Source organism: Dama dama, chromosome 9, assembly GCF_033118175.1.
Source record: "Dama dama isolate Ldn47 chromosome 9, ASM3311817v1, whole genome shotgun sequence".
Lineage (NCBI taxonomy): Eukaryota > Metazoa > Chordata > Mammalia > Artiodactyla > Cervidae > Dama > Dama dama.
In genome coordinates, this window is record NC_083689.1 from 56,374,000 (window position 1) to 56,389,992 (window position 15,993).

The 15,993-nt window shown below is 40.8% G+C and overlaps 1 protein-coding gene across 13 annotated transcripts in view; it reads left to right on the forward strand.

Moving 5' to 3' along the window:
• The window catches only part of ARHGAP26 (Rho GTPase activating protein 26), a 465,415-nt gene that overhangs the window by 265,735 nt on the left and 183,687 nt on the right, over positions 1-15,993 (forward strand). For all 13 annotated transcript variants that reach the window (XR_009694187.1, XR_009694186.1, XR_009694188.1 and 10 more), the window contains 2 exons: positions 7,986-8,051; positions 12,298-12,372. Coding sequence is in view for 10 of the 13 variants with exons in the window: in XM_061151615.1 (XP_061007598.1) it covers positions 7,986-8,051; positions 12,298-12,372 (141 nt within the window). In the remaining 3 variants the exon portion in view is untranslated. The remainder of the gene's footprint in view (positions 1-7,985; positions 8,052-12,297; positions 12,373-15,993) is intronic.

Below are 15,993 nucleotides of genomic sequence, written 5' to 3' on the forward strand. Positions count from 1 at the left end.
GTTGCAGTGAGTGGGGACTACTTCATTGTGGTTTGCAGGCTCCTCATTATGGTGGCTCCTCTTGTAGAGCACAGGCTCTAGAGGGAGGGCTCAGTACTTGTGGTACACGGGCTTAGTTGCTCCGCAGCATGTGGGATCTTCCCGGACCAGGACTTGAACCCATGTCTCCTGCATTGGCAGGTGGATTCCTATCCACTGTACCACCAGGGAAGTCCTGTCTGACTGTTTAGATGGCCTAGTTAGTATGTGCAAGCAAAGGATTTCTATTATTAAAAGTATCCAGGAAACCTAAACTTGGTTTTGTTTCCTCTGGTCTATGTCTTGGCTTGCATAGTTTTTATTTTTCCCTGATTCTTAGGGCTGTACTGCTTGGTAATACCTGTTTGTATTGATACAGGAAGGAAGGAAGTGGTTAGATTAAGCCATTCATTTCTTTATTTAACCTTTTGTCCTCACAAAAGATGGAAAAGCTGAGGAGCAGAAGCTTAGATAACCTATCTGCTTTCATAGGGTTTACATCAGTTGAAGTTTGAAACGTCAGTTTGACTCTACCACACTGCCCCTCTGCAGCTCTTCCTACCATTCAGTCACCACTTTACAGATCCGTGTATCCAAAATGAAAAATTACACCAAATGAAAAGTTACATGCTTCTACTTCATTTCCAGCATTATGGTGGACGGTGGATGACAGAGATTTAGTAATAATGACAATAAATGAGTAAAGTTATATATGGACCATTGTCTTTATGAATGCATATCCAGCTTGGTAGACAGACAGTCTCTTTTGCAGGATTGTACAAATAAATGTAGCTTTGTACTCCTGTTGCATACTCTGATGGAGAGGTTGAGGAAGGCATCAACCTAGGTGGAGGGGTCAGAGAGGCTTCTTTACAGGAGATGATACTTGAAGGGGAAGACCTGAGAATTTGGAGTCACATGGGCCAAAGGGCTCCTAGGGGTGAAACACAGCTTGTACAAAGGCTGAGGAGAAAATGTGGTCAACTGGACACTCTGAGAGGAAGCCAGTGTGGTTGGGATGCTGAGACCTGGGGGAGGGCCATGAGACGAAGCTGGAGCCAGACCATGCAGGGCTGTGTGGGCCTTGTTAGGGGCCAGGGTTATGTTTCTAAGAGCAGTGGGGTGCCATTAAATGATTTTAGGCAGAGAGGTGATGTGGTCTGGTTTTGTCGAGGTCATGGGGGTTGCAGGGTTGAGGGCAGATTGGAGGAAGTCAGAGGAGGTGTGCGCCAAGGAGACCAGTTAGGAGGGCCTTGCAGCTGTCCTAGTAACAGACGAGGGGACCAGGGTGGTGTGGTGAAGGCAGCGAGAACTAGGTAAAATTGAGATGCATTAGGTGGTAAAACTGAGGTGAATAATTTGGATGTGGGAGATAAGAAAGAAGGGAAGTGCTAAGGGTTAAGTTCATGATTTTATTGTAGTTCTCACTCTTTACCATCACCTACATGCTGCTGCTGCTTCTTTTTTTTTTAAAGACCAAGGAAAGCTTCATATGAGGTAACATGAGGTACCAGAAGCTGCAGAACAAGGCATTGAAGGTTATGCTAAAATCCATGTGTATACCTGACCCACCAGTCTCCTTCTTTTAAACAATTTGACTGATCCTTAAAGTATATTGCTGTTTTAAGCCCATTGCAGTAAAGCAGTCAATTCCTGGATCTCACCTGCTTCCCTCCTCTCAGAGTTCATACCCTGGGCATGGTAAGCAAAGACCAAATAGTCTGCTAGGCATCCTCCTCCCTCTTTGGCCCTAAGAATATCCAGGTTGACTGAGAGTCAAACTGCCTGTCCCATGTCTTTCTGTTCTCCATAAAACTTCGAGAAAATAGCTTTGTGTGACACTGGCCCTTAACTTCCTCTAAAAACAGACAAATAATGCTTCAAAAGTTGACATGACAGTTAAGAGGATGACCCTTTTCTAACTTGGCAGGTCAGCCTGGGTGTTTGTGTGAGGTCTGTGAATATTCATTATCTGACAACTGTTTGGCCTGCCCTTTGTGTAAACCTGGGCAGAGCTAAACTCATGGCTGAGAGAGGAAGGTGAGCCAGTCCGAGCCTTAGCTGCCAGACCGTGAGTGTCTGGCCCAGGAGGTACCGGCCCTGCAACAACTCATTGCCAGTCAAATTAAGGGAATAATGCAAGCCTAGTAGATATTTAATGAGAGATTATTTCTGGAGATTATAAGGATACAGCAATTGCAAATAAATCCCTGACCTTTTCTGAGCCTGGGCTCAGTAAAAGAGCTGAATCACCTGCTTGAAGGGATTAAGGACAGCCGCTTCCATCTGGCGGGCTGCTCAGACTTTTTCTTTCATTAGCAAACTCTGCTCAGTGGTGATGGTGTTATAAACCTGATAGTGGGAACTGGATTTTTCGAATAGGAGATCTCAATTAACTTAGATTATGTATCTTCTGGACAGTGATCAGGACTAATGATCTGATTATGGATTCACTGCAGTCCCTGTCACATCAGTGGTACTCAGTACATGTTAAATAGGAAAGAAATTGTTCATCATCAGTATCTTAATCACGATGTCAGCAGGAAACTCAGACTGGTGAGAATAGAATTCAAACCTCTGTGTGTGTGTGTGTGTGTGTGTGTGTGTGTACACACACATGTGCACACCAGAGATAGAGAAATACAGAGAAGTGCCAGGGTAGGGGGCAGTGTAATAATTTATACCAGTTACAGTTTAGAGATTTACAACAGTGATAGTTAAAGTGTTTTTCATGAGTTCCTTATTAGGACTGTTGTTTCATATTAATTCCATCTCTTAACACAGTTTTGTTTATGAAACTGTAGTAATTATCATTAGTATGCAGCTTGAACACGTTAGAGGCTTATAGTGTTACCTTGAGCTCTTAGCATTTGACTTGGCAATATATGAATTTGTTATATGCATTTGAATTTATACAACTAATAATACTAATATTGTTACATGTGTAATGACTTTATGTGTAACATCTGTGTAAGATTTATTTCATGAAAAGCTTTTGCTGGTATAAAACAAATTGGAGAACTTCTAATTTTGGGAAAACCAAAGAAGGAACATTTACTCAGAGATTTTGGGTGGGGGGCATTTTTCTTTGGCATTTTCCAAAAGACATAAGTGTAATTAGTGTGGCTTAGTGGAATTTAGTTTTTTTCTGAATATGCTTGGGGGATAGCATTGTATTCTTTTCCATTAGCTATTACCTACTTAGAGGAGGAGCCAACTTCCCACAGTTCCATGAGAAAAGGTCAAGGACTGATTTGTCTCTGCAGGGTTATATCTAGCTCTGTCCGTATTTCTTCCAGTAGTTGGGCTAGTGGCTTTATGAGCATGTATCTCCTGGCCACTGGGGTCATCCCTGTCAGCTGCCAAGTTATTTCTAATTTTAACCATGTTCACGGGGTAAGGAAGCAAAATAGTCTTTGTCCAGAACAGAAGTTCGTCAATGCCTAGAACATCATCATGTTCACAAACCTACCCTTAAAATTTCCAAATTTGGAATCCATCTCAGCAACTCCCCAGAGCACTGTCCACAACTTCAGTCCTTTCTCTCCCAAACTTCCTTGACTATCATCCCTGTGCAAGAATCCTCTTAATCACCTCTCAAAAGAAGAACCAAAAGGCTTCAACTGACTATTGAATCATGTTATGGACATTTAGGTAACATCCTTAAGCATAGAAAACAATTTCCCCTCTGACAAATACTTGCCAGTAGGCTCTATTTTGACTACTGTATAAAGGAATGAACTTTCTCCCCTACACATGAAAAGATGCCCAGCACCAGTAGTCATTAGGGAAATGCAAGTAACAACCACAGTGAGATACCATTTCACATCCAGAATGGCAGTAATTAAAAAGACAATCACAAACATTGGTAAGGACCTGGAGAAATTGGAATTTTCATATGTCACTGGTGGGAATGTAAAGTGGTCTAGCACTTTTAGAAAGCAGTTTGGCATTTCTTCAAAAAGTTAAGCATAGAGTTACCATATAACCTAGTACTTCTAACCTTGGGCACATAATGAACAGAAATGAAAATATATGTTCACACAAAGATTTGTACACCAGTGTGTTCCTAGTAGCATTATTCATAATAGTCAAAAAGCAGAAATGGTAGCTGATGAATGGATAAATGAAATGTGGTATATCCAGGCAATGAAATGTTATTTAGTCATAAAATGGAGTAAAGTGCATTGATGTTGCATTGTAGAGAAATCTGGAAAGCATTATACTAAGTGAAAGAAACTAGATACAAAAGACCACATATTATATGATTGCTTGTACATGAAATGTCCAGAATAAGCAAATCTATAGAAACAGAAGATAGATTTCTGGTTCTAGGAGCTGAGGGAGGAAGGAAATAGAGTTACTGTTAATGTGTATAAGGTTTTTCATGGGAGTATTGAAAATGTTATGTAGAGAATGGTGATTGATTCATGACTTTGAAATATACTAGAAATTAATGAATTGTAAAGTTTTAAATGAGTGAACACTACAGTATGTGAATTATATCTTAGTGAGTTATCATTTTTAAAAAATCTTGCTTTGATTCCAGTAGATATTTAGACTATGTATTATAGTTTGTCATAAAATTTGAGAAAACTCAATGGTATGAGTTGAGCTTTATTTAGAAGAATGATCCTTTTCTGAGTCAGAAAGCTATATACAACACAATTTGCAGAGTAAACACTCGGTTCATATTAGAAGAAGCAAGGGATTGAATTAGTAGACTCTCTGTAGCTTTAAGAGAACAAGAACAATGGTTTGTATAGCAAGTGCTCTGCAGGAAGAAAAACATCATTTCCTCCCCCTTTCTGGTACTTTATTTACTATCCTAGAGATAGTAAGTATGTTTAATAATAAGTACCACGAAGTGATATGTACACATGTAAGAGCTAAAGCTGGTTCTCTTTGGGAAGAGAAGTTTGGGGAAGTTGCCATTCCTTTTTGGTTTGATTTGGGGAATTTCCAGTGATTTTTTAAAGGAGTTTTTCCTTCACTGGACCTATAGTCAACCATATACATTAAGAATGGAGAGATTCCATTTGGATGAGATCCAAGATGAGTTCAAGTTCTGCTCAGTTCTCGTATTTTATAAGTGTATTTCTTGCCCTGGGATGACAACAAATCATTTATAAATACTCACTTTCCTTCTTCCTACCATTCCCTTCTCCACTCAGGACACTGGTTTGTAGAACATCTTGTCCTGATATCCTAAGGAGGTCAAAGATTCTTAAAGATTACCACGTACATCTTATCATTGGATAATCAGAGCATGGGGATGAATTTTGTTGGGTTTTTAGCCCTGTTGCCAGGTTGGCAGTTGATTCTGTGCTATGGAAAAGTTGGTGCTGCTTGTCATTTATTTTCTGAGTGACAAGAGGGTGTTTTGGAGCAGATGGAGAACCCTGTCACCACATAGAGGATGGGTCTTCCACATTAGTGCTTTTCCCTTAGATATCTTCTTTGTCCTTGGTTTTAATTCCTTGTTTTAGTTTAATGTCCTTGTTTTAATTCCACCCCCCCCCCCCCCCGGTCACTTTTCCTTTTTTTTCCTTTTTCTAGTCATCTGAGCAGAATTTTATTCTTCCCTTTAACTCAGAGTCACTTATTTTTTTATTTTTCAGAGTCACTTTTAAGGCAATTAAGGTTTTACTGGCTCCTTATATGAGTCTCTCACATATTAGCTCTGCAGCTTTGGTCAAGATAGTTAGCTTTGCCAAATCTGTTTCTTCTTGTATAATTTGGGGCTCATGATAGTACCAACCTAGAGGACTTGCTGGGATTAAACAAGGGGAGCTCTGTGAAGCACTTACCTGACATTTATTGAGCATTTAATTTATGCCTTTTTTCCCCATTTATTTTTATTAGTTGGAGGCTAATTACTTTACAATATTGTAGTGGTTTTTGTCATACATTGACATGAATCAGCCATGGATTTACATGTATTCCCCATCCCGATCCCCCCTCCCACCTCCCTCTCTACCCGATCCCTCTGGGTCTTCCCAGTGCACTTGTCTCATGCATCCAGCCTGGGCTGGTGATCTGTTTCACCCTAGATAATATACATGTTTCGATGCTGTTCTCTCGAAACATCCCACCCTCGCCTTCTCCCACAGAGTCCAAAAGTCTATTCTGTACATCTGTGTCTCTTTTTCTGTTTTGCATATAGGGTTATCGTTACCATCTTTCTAAATTCCATATATATGTGTTAGTATACTGTAATGTTCTTTATCTTTCTGGCTTACTTTGCTCTGTATAAGGGGCTCCAGTTTCATCCATCTCATTAGAACTGATTCAAATGAATTCTTTTTAATGGCTGAGTAATATTCCATGGTGTATATGTACCACAGCTTCCTTATCCATTCGTCTGCTGATGGGCATCTAGGTTGCTTCCATGTCCTGGCTATTATAAACAGTGCTGCAATGAACACTGGGGTACACGTGTCTCTTTCAGATCTGGTTTCCTCGGTGTGTATGCCCAGAAGTGGGATTACTGGGTCATATGGCAGTTCTATTTCCAGTTTTTTAAGAAATCTCCACACTGTTCTCCATAGCGGCTGTACCAGTTTGCATTCCCACCAACAGTGTAAGAGGGTTCCCTTTTCTCCACACCCTCTCCAGCATTTATTGCTTGTAGACTTTTGGATAGCAGCCATCCTGACTGGCGTGTAATGGTACCTCATTGTGGTTTTGATTTGCATTTCTCTGATAATGAATGATGTTGAGCATCTTTTCATGTGTTTGTTAGCCATTTGTATGTCTTCTTTGGAGAAATGTCTGTTTAGTTCTTTGGCCCATTTTTTGATTGGGTCATTTATTTTTCTGGAATTGAGCTACAGGAGTTGCTTGTATATTTTTGAGATTAATCCTTTGTCTGTTGCTTCGTTTGCTATTATTTTCTCCCAATCTGAGGGCTGTCTTTTCACCTTGCTTATAGTTTCCTTTGTTTTGCAAAAGCTTTTCAGTTTCATTAGGTCCCATTTGTTTAGTTTTGCTTTTATTTCCAATATTCTGGGAGGTGGGTCATAGAGGATCTTGCTGTGATTTATGTCGGAGAGTGTTTTGCCTATGTTCTCCTCTAGGAGTTTTATAGTTTCTGGTCTGACATTTAGATCTTTAATCCATTTTGAGTTTATTTTTGTGTATGGTGTTAGAAAGTGTTCTAGTTTCATTCTTTTACAAGTGGTTGACCAGTTTTCCCAGCACCACTTGTTAAAGAGGTTGTCTTTTTTCCATTGTATATCCTTGCCTCCTTTGTCAAAGATAAGGTGTCCATAGGTTCGTGGATTTATCTCTGGGCTTTCTATTCTGTTCCATTGATCTATATTTCTGTCTTCGTGCCAGTACCATGCTGTCTTGATGACTGTGGCTTTGTAGTATAGTCTGAAGTCAGGCAGGTTGATTCCTCCAGTTCCATTCTTCTTTCTCAAGATTACTTTGGCTATTCGAGGTTTTTTGTATTTCCATACAAATTGTGAAATTTTTTGTTCTAGTCCTGTGAAAAATACCGTTGGTAGCTTAATAGGGATTGCATTCAATCTATAGATTGCTTTGGGTAATATAGTCTTTTATTTATGCCTTTTGAAGGAGACCAGCACACAGTTAGTCCTAAAGCTCCTGACAACAGCAAAACAAGTTAAAGTTTGCCTGGTTACTCCTTCAGTAAAGTACTCATCACTCTGTGCTGTGTTTCTTCTGCTGTTAATAGACGATAACCTTGCAGAGAGTTACCATGAGAATTAAATGAGATAATATGTGCAAAGCACTTTGAACTGTACCTGGCATATGGTAAACTCTCTGTGAGTGCTACCAGTTTTAAATTTTGAATCATTCCTGTACTTTCAGTGGAAAAAAAGAAAAGAATCCCTGGCAACACCATGGGACTGAGTCATGCTGGGTTGGTCAAGCCCTGTTCCAGGGTTGGTATGTGTGTGGCCAGCAACTTGACTGCCTTCTTCTTCCTCTTTCAGCTGCACAGTTGGACAGCATTGGCTTCAGCATCATCAGGAAATGCATCCATGCTGTGGAAACCAGAGGTAAAATAGTTCAGCAGATGGCATTGTTCTCAGTGAAGGTCACACATCTGGTGAGGTGGCAGACCTGCTACCTGCTATTTCCCAACCTCTAGTGACTCATTAACTCCCCAAACGCCATTGGCGGTGTGTTTCCACAGCTTGTGTTGTTCTGAGGCACAGGGGCTCTCAGCTGATTTGGTTCATTTGGTGTCATCAACCTTTTCAGCTAATCAAAAGACTGTTTTAAATGCATGCATATCAAATACATAGAATTATAAGGAATCTAGTTATTGATGTGTGTTAGTCACTCAGTCATGTCTGACTCTTTGTGGACCTGTGGACTGTAGCCCACCAGGCTCCTCTGTCCAGTGAATTCTTCAGGCAAGAATACTGGAGTGGCTAGCCATTCACTTATCCAGGGGTTCTTCCCAACCCAGGGGTCAAACCCAGGTCTCCTGCATTGCAGGCAGATTCTTTACCTTCTGAGCCACCAGGGAAGCTACTGAAGTTACTGAAATTCGGTTAAAATACTAAAAACCATGGTTGTGATATAATAATATATGTGATTCTTTGTTTACACATCAGGTTCCGGCAGTGGGTCTGATAGCTAGCATAATTCAGAATTAGTGATAGTTCAGGATGTCAGTGACAATTGTAACGTGTTAGGAAAATATCTTTGGTTTCCAGCCAAGTTGCATATACTGCTAAAGCTGTGATTTGTTGCTTATGTTGTAATGGAAGGAAATGTTTAATTTCAGTTATAGGTGGAAATAAAGTTGTGATAGTTTTCCTAAGTTGATAGATACCCTGAATTCTCTAGTGGGCTTCTTGGGGTTGTGGGCCCCAGATTAGGAATTCAGCCCAGGGTACTATCTAGGTAAGGAGAAAGGGTCAGGCCCCTGGTTTCTGCAGTGGTGCTGTTTCACACGTTGACCTTTCCTGGATCCATAGGAGCGGCACTTTGAGGTCAGAGAGGCTGGTTTGTCAGTGGTCTCTGTCTTAGAGGAGACAGCTGCAGAGGAGATTCCTCAATTCTGGCAGTTTCAAGCTTTGAGTACATTGTCTGTTATATTCCTGAGGAAAGCTGATCGTTGTCTTTCCACTGGATTTGATTTGAACCATTGTCAAAGATGGGAATCTTCTTGATTTTCCCACATCTCAACCCTCCAGCCGTTTGTCTGAGGAAGTTCTGTCTTCTAAAACAGGATCCTTAACCTCTTACAAGTTTAGAAATACAAGCATTATATTAAAGGCTATGAAGCATTGAGTAGAGGGGAAGAAGAAAAAAAAAACTGACTAACCGTATAAACCTCTACTCCTGTGCATCTAGTCCAAATTTATTCTTTCCAAAGTAATCATTATAATGTGTGCTATTTTTTTTAAGTTTGCTTATTTCTGCTATACCTTCCTTTAATAAAGAGTTTCAAAGATTTGTAAAACATAGCCAGAGAATATAAAATAGAAGAAAGTGAGATTTCTGGGAATTGATCTTGAGGAAATAAGGTCATGGGCCAGGTTGAGCCATAAAGATGTTTATACAGTAGTGTTAAGGTAAGAAACAAAACAAAAAACAGAAATGGGCCAAATGTCTCAAAAATTGGTTAAACCAAGAATGTGCTACATCCATACAGTAAAACACTCTGAATTTTTAGTGAAAATTTTTAGTGAAAAATGCAGTAGAAATATATTTATTGAAATCTAAGGTTTTCATTAATGTATATTACGTGAAAAATGCAAGTTCTGAACCAGCCTGTCCACTCTGAACCCATCCTGGGGATGGCAAGGAGAGGAAAGATCATGCCTGCATGGGCAACTTGTGTTGTGAGTGGCAGATTCTGCTGTCCTTCACTGTCTTCCTTGGATTTGTCTGTTTTCCATAACTGTACTTTCAACACTTTTTAAAGTGTGTTACTAAGGTAATTTTTCAATAGGCGTTTTGATTTGCTTGTCATTTTAAAGGAATGAGAAATAAGAGGTACAGGGTTCAGTTCAGTTCAGTCACTCAGTCGTGTCTAACTCTTTGTGACCCCATGGACTGCAGCATGGTAGGATTAACAAGGGTAAAAGTATAAAAATGGAGCCAAAAGTGAGCTCCCCTCCTCTCCATGATGAAGTTCAAGTTCCTGCGGAGGTGGGCCAGCCTCTTTGTCTCTCAGTTTTCAGGCGCCAAAACTGAGAGCAATATCTCCTAATCATTTAAACTCCTTCATAGTCTATGTGATAAATGCAAACCCACAGCTCAAGAGGGTGACTTTTTCCTGATGTAAAACCAGAAAAAAATGTGCATTGAGTAGTAGAGGAAGAAGAGGGTCACCAACTGGTTTGATCTTTTAGCCTCCATCTCCTCGTCCCCACCCCCTCTAAAATGAGAATGAATGTGATATATTTTAACATCTAAAGAAGTTTTAACACAAAGAGGAAACAAGGACAGGGTGAGTTAAATGCCATTTTCTCATAAATGCTTGGGAGGAAGTGGGTTATCTCCTTACTGCGGTGCATGTATGTGCACACCACCACCATTGGTGGTGACCAGAGGTGAGTGAACAGACCTCTCATGCATGCTGAGGTTCGGCAGTCATCCACTGGGAGCTAGAAGAGTGTGAAGCTCTAGGAAAGCACAGGGACAGAAGGGGTGGAGATGTTGCAGAAACGATAAGCCCTTCAAGCCACCACATGATTGAATAATGGTTCTGCTACTCAGTCACTTGAGGCCCATCCCTCAGGAGATCCAGGGTCTCCTAGCCCATGAACCATGCAGGATAATGTACATGCTTATATAGTCCATTTGAGCTGTAAAATCTTACCATTCTGGACTATTTCCTTTTGTTTATTAGTTCCATTTCTCTGAAGGCCTTGTTGAAGACACTGCAGTCAGCCTTTTCCCAGATTTCTTCCAGGAAATTTTGTTTTGGTCCCAAAGTAGTGGCCCTGATGAATGCTCTATTCATTCTGCCCTAAATTGTAGACTTACGTAGGTACTAGGGATATAATGGTGAAGAAGATAGACTCACTATACTTAAAAGTTTACATGGTAATTGTGGGGGGAAAGCAAACAAGAAATTGAATAATAAAGATGATTTCAGATACTGTTGACTACTATTAAAAAAAGAAAACTGGTTAAGGCAGTGGAGAATAGTGCTGGTCATGGGATGTTTTTGATCGAATAGGTGGCATGTAAGCTGACACCTCAGTGGTGAAAAGATCTGGGAGAAGAATGCTCCAGGTAGAGGGAATCCTGTGCAGAGGCTGTGGTTTGGGGGCGTGAGCTTTGCATGCTGGAGTAACAGGAAGGCACACATGGCTGGAGGCATGTGTGATAAAGCAGTCAGAGGTGGGCCTATGCTCAACTGTGTAGGGCCTTACAGGCCTTGGTAAATTTTGATTGTGATCCGAATGCAGTGGGAAGTCATTGGAAGATTTTAAGAAAAGAGATGATTTGAACTGACTGACACTTTGAGAAGCTCCTTTTGAGTACTAAGTAGAGGAATAAGAGGCAGCAGGAGACCAGTTAGTTGAGAAGTGTCAGATATAATGGGCTTGGGACCAGCAGGAAAAAAGTCATTTCACCACATCATTCCACTTGGTCTGGATGTAAAAGATGCAGTGGTGATCTAATCCTTGCAGTTAAATGAACAAAGCACTGAGGCTGGTTAGCTTTGGTTCTTTGTTTGGGTGTTTGAAGGTGAACCCCTTGTAGTCTATTTGTGTGTTTCCTTGGGTACAATAAAGGTGGTCGACTTTTTTCTTTATAAAGAAATTTGCACCACAGATGAATGAATTGACTAATTTCTCAGCCTTAGCTGATAACATTGTCCAAAATATAAAATGCCCCAACAGCTCAGTATTTGTATTCTGTATGCAAAAATAGATTATAAAGTGTATATCCTTGTCTGTAGTGTGAACTTATTTTATCGTTTCATTTTTGGTTTTTTAAATGAAAAAACTGGTTAAATATGACATATGTAGAAGTGTATATTTCACATCTTTAAAAACTCTTCAGATGCTACCTTGGCAAGAGAAGAGGGCAGTTTCGTGCCCTGTGATGACTGAACTAACATGAGGATTGAAGTGTGCAGCACATCCATGAAATCCTAGACAGCTGTACCAAATCCCACTCCTTTGCTAAGAGCAGAGCTGAGTGACAGGGAATTTTAATTAGAGAAGCTTTTAGAAGTCCTGAGAAAATGAAAAAAGTGCATTTGGCTGGGTTGGCCTGACTAATGTTCTGACGTGCCTCTAATTAAATCTTCACTGTTTCTCTTCTCAGGGATCAATGAGCAAGGGCTCTACCGAATTGTGGGGGTCAATTCCAGAGTGCAGAAGCTGCTGAGCGTCTTGATGGGTGAGTGCAGGGGCTCTGCCAGGCAGTTGCCAAGGGTTGAAGGGGGAGCCTCCTGAGAAGGAATTTGCGTGTCCAAGAGGTAATTCACAAATATCAACTGTCCTCCTCACCAGTGGTCATGGCCTGAGGCGTTACTGGAGGAGATACTGAGTGGAACTAGATAAAACAGAAAATGGCAGATCCAAGGCAGCACACCCTCTCTGTCTGTAGAGATGGTTGCCACCAGTCCAAGTGATGCTCCACTGCGTGCGACTGGCACACCCTACTCTGTCTTTAATAGCTCATGACACTCCCTTTGTCCTCTTTGAAGACCAGCATTTCATGGGGCACACCCATTTGCCTAAGAAAGCTCATCCTTCTAGCCTGCAGAGAACTTCAGATCTCATGTTCCCAATGACTGAGAAAGTGTCATCCTGTGACTTCTAGATAAATGTATAGAAGCAGATAAGTCTTCTGATCCTCTTTCCTTCTAGACTTCCACCTAGTCTCTGTCATTTGAGCAGCAGAACCTCCTTTGCAGCTGGTTGGTATAAATATAAAACCACTATCTCTAAATGTGCAGCATTTGAATCAAAAAGCCCTGAGCCAATGAGCCAAATTTGCCTAGGCTGCAGATTTCCTGTATTTTTAGATATGAATGCAGGCAGCCTTGGTGAGTCACATGGCTCTAAATGGCAAACGGATCAGATTTCACAGATTGGTGGCTCTTACTCATCCCTATGGAAGTCCAGCCGTGCACTGTTAGAGATAGACTTGCTCAGGGTCCACGCTCAGTGTTTTGGGCAGGGACACTTCTCTTTGTTAGTACTTGTCATTTCTTTTTGCCATCCCAGTTTCTGAAAATAATTTTTATGTGTAAAGAAGACTCTCCTTTCATATTGATCAGGAAGATTCTCTTTTCTTCTCACCTCTTTTAAGCAAAACTCTAATGTATGATAGTTGCTGTGAGATCTTTTGTTGGAAACTATGATTGATTGTGAGGTGCTCTTGCACTGAGAATCTAATTTTTGGTTCAGATTTGAGATATAGCTAGTGTTTTGTGTTGTTTTTTTTTTAAAATTAGACTTTTTATTTTGAGAAAATTGTAGATTCACGTGCAGTTACAAGACATAGAGCGATCCTGGGTACTTTAACCCACTTTAATAGTAGACTTTAATACAGTATCACAACCAAGATATTGATGTGATCAAGATACAGAACAGGTCAGTCACCGCAAGGATCCCTTTTATGGCTGCCCTCATCTGCCTCACCTCCCACCTCACCCCCATTCTTAACTCCTGGCAACCACTAATCTGTTTTCTGTTTGTTTGTTGTCATTTCAAAGAAGGTGTTAGTCACTCAGTCGTGTCCAACTCTTTGCATTCCCATGGACCGTAGCCTGCCGGGCTTCTCTGTCTGGGATTCTCCAGGCAAGAATACTGGAGTGGGTAGCCATTCCCTTCTCCAGGGGATCTTCCAGACCCAGGCCTCCCGCATTGCCAGAAGATTCTTTACTGGCTGGGTTACCACGGAAGCCCAAAAAGTAGGAATGAATGTGTCATTTCAAAGTTTTTATTTAAATGGAATCATATACTGTTTGACCTTTGGGATTGGCTTTTTTTCAGTCAGCAAAATTCCTTTGAGATTTGTTCAAGTTGTCTTGTGTATCAAAAGTTCTTTTCTTTGCTGAGTAATATTCCATGGTGTAGATGCATCTGAGTTTGTTTAGCCATTCATCCAATGAAGGATGACTGGATTGTTTCTAGTCTGGGGGCGAATAAAACAGCTGTAAACACTGTACAGGTTTTTGTACAGTGTATAAAATTACAAAGTAATGAAGATTAATTTCTTTCTGTAGGATAACTCCCCAAGAGTGCAGTTGCTGGATTGTACAGTAATACGGTTAATTTTTGAAAAGTTCTAGTGTAAGAAAGAATGAAGAGTCCAACAGGTATCTATCCTTAGTCTTTCATTTCCCATTAGAGCTGCATACATTTGTGGAGTGTCTGCTCTCTGAAAGAGATGGTCAGGTGCTAGAGGTGAAACTTTATAGAGTCATTCCTTGTTCACAGAGTATCCAGTTAGGGGGCAGTTATGCTTGCATATGAAAATTGTTATGTAAGATGTGATGCTGGTGCCCAGTAGGAGCTGGGTCTGAAGGTCTGAGTAGTAGAGGGAGAACAGAAGAATAATTCAGATTCAGGAAATGTTATGAACCAAGAGTATTGATTTCATTATTATTATTTTAATATCTGAAAAAACTTGAGACTGAAATAGGAGAATTAAAGCTGGAAATCTGAGATGGCCCCTTTGATTGAGGAACTTGAATATTGTTCTGAGGAGTTCAGGGTTTTTTTTTTCTCTGTAGGAAGTAAGATGCTATTAAATTTTCAAAGTAGTGGAGTTGTTTGTGTGAGTACTCTTTTTACACAAAAGTGTCAAGAAGACAATTCAGAACAGGTGTTTATTTGCTCACATTACTGGTGAGTCCAAGATGGCAGGAGCATGGCATGGTCTGGGGGCTCCACATTCGTTGCAGCCTTTCCCATTCCTTTTTTCTGGTGTCTCATTACCTGTGAGCCCTTGTCTTCCTATATTCTCTGCAGGAGGATTCATAGATAAACCAGCCTCAGTGGTCCTTGGAACTTGCATCACTGAGTGGAGAGTGTCTTTCTTGATCATTTTGACAGAAGGTCCCAAGGGTGGACTTTGACTGATCCATATGGGGCCATGTGTGTGATTCATTTCACAGTCTTCAGGCCAGTTGCATGGCCTACAGCAGATAGATCCCAATGGCCTGGATCCTTTGCTTGTCTCTGATCCCACACCACCTCTGGGAGGTTGGTGGGTGTGCAGGGGTGGGGTGGGAAAGGGTTTGGTCCACAGAATCCTGGGGATTGAACAGGATTATTAATAGAATGATGGGGGAGTGCCTTCTGGAATAATGCTTCTGGGTGATTTTTTTTTTTTTTTTACGTATGTGGTCAACATAGGTATAACTTGATCAGATGCTAGTTTTAGGTGAATAATGCTGGTAGCATTATGGAGCATGCATGTGATCTTGGAAACACATGGAGGAATAAGACAGTTGGGATAGATTAGGCAGAGCATACATGATCACCTGCTGAACCAGAGAGCTGCTGTGAGATCAGGAAGAAAGGACAACCTCAAAATGACTGGAGAAAGAGAATCAACAGGACCATGTAACTAACTAAATACAGGAGAGTCAAAGGGGCAGAGAGATTTCAAAGGCAGCAGATGATTGTGTAAGATGACACTACTGAAAAGAAATACGACATTTTAGATGGGGTTGCTAATTTAAAAGAGAACCAACCATCTTAGCTCACATGTGCTAAGCAAAGAGTGGTATGAAAAGATCTTGTTTTTATCACTTCTCTTAGTGACCTTTGAACAAGATATTTGTCCTGCTTGCTTTGTCAGTTTTCCTAGGGACAGACAAAATAATCATGAACATCTGAGAAATGTCATGAGAAACTAATAACCAACAGCTGAAAGTCACAAGGCCAGCTGTCTCTGCCAGGAGGACATTAGAGATAGACTGGGTTCCAAACTGAGGTTCAACCAGAGCTGAGAGGTGACCATAGTGCAAGATCTAATCAAAAGTGTTGAGAAGGATATCTG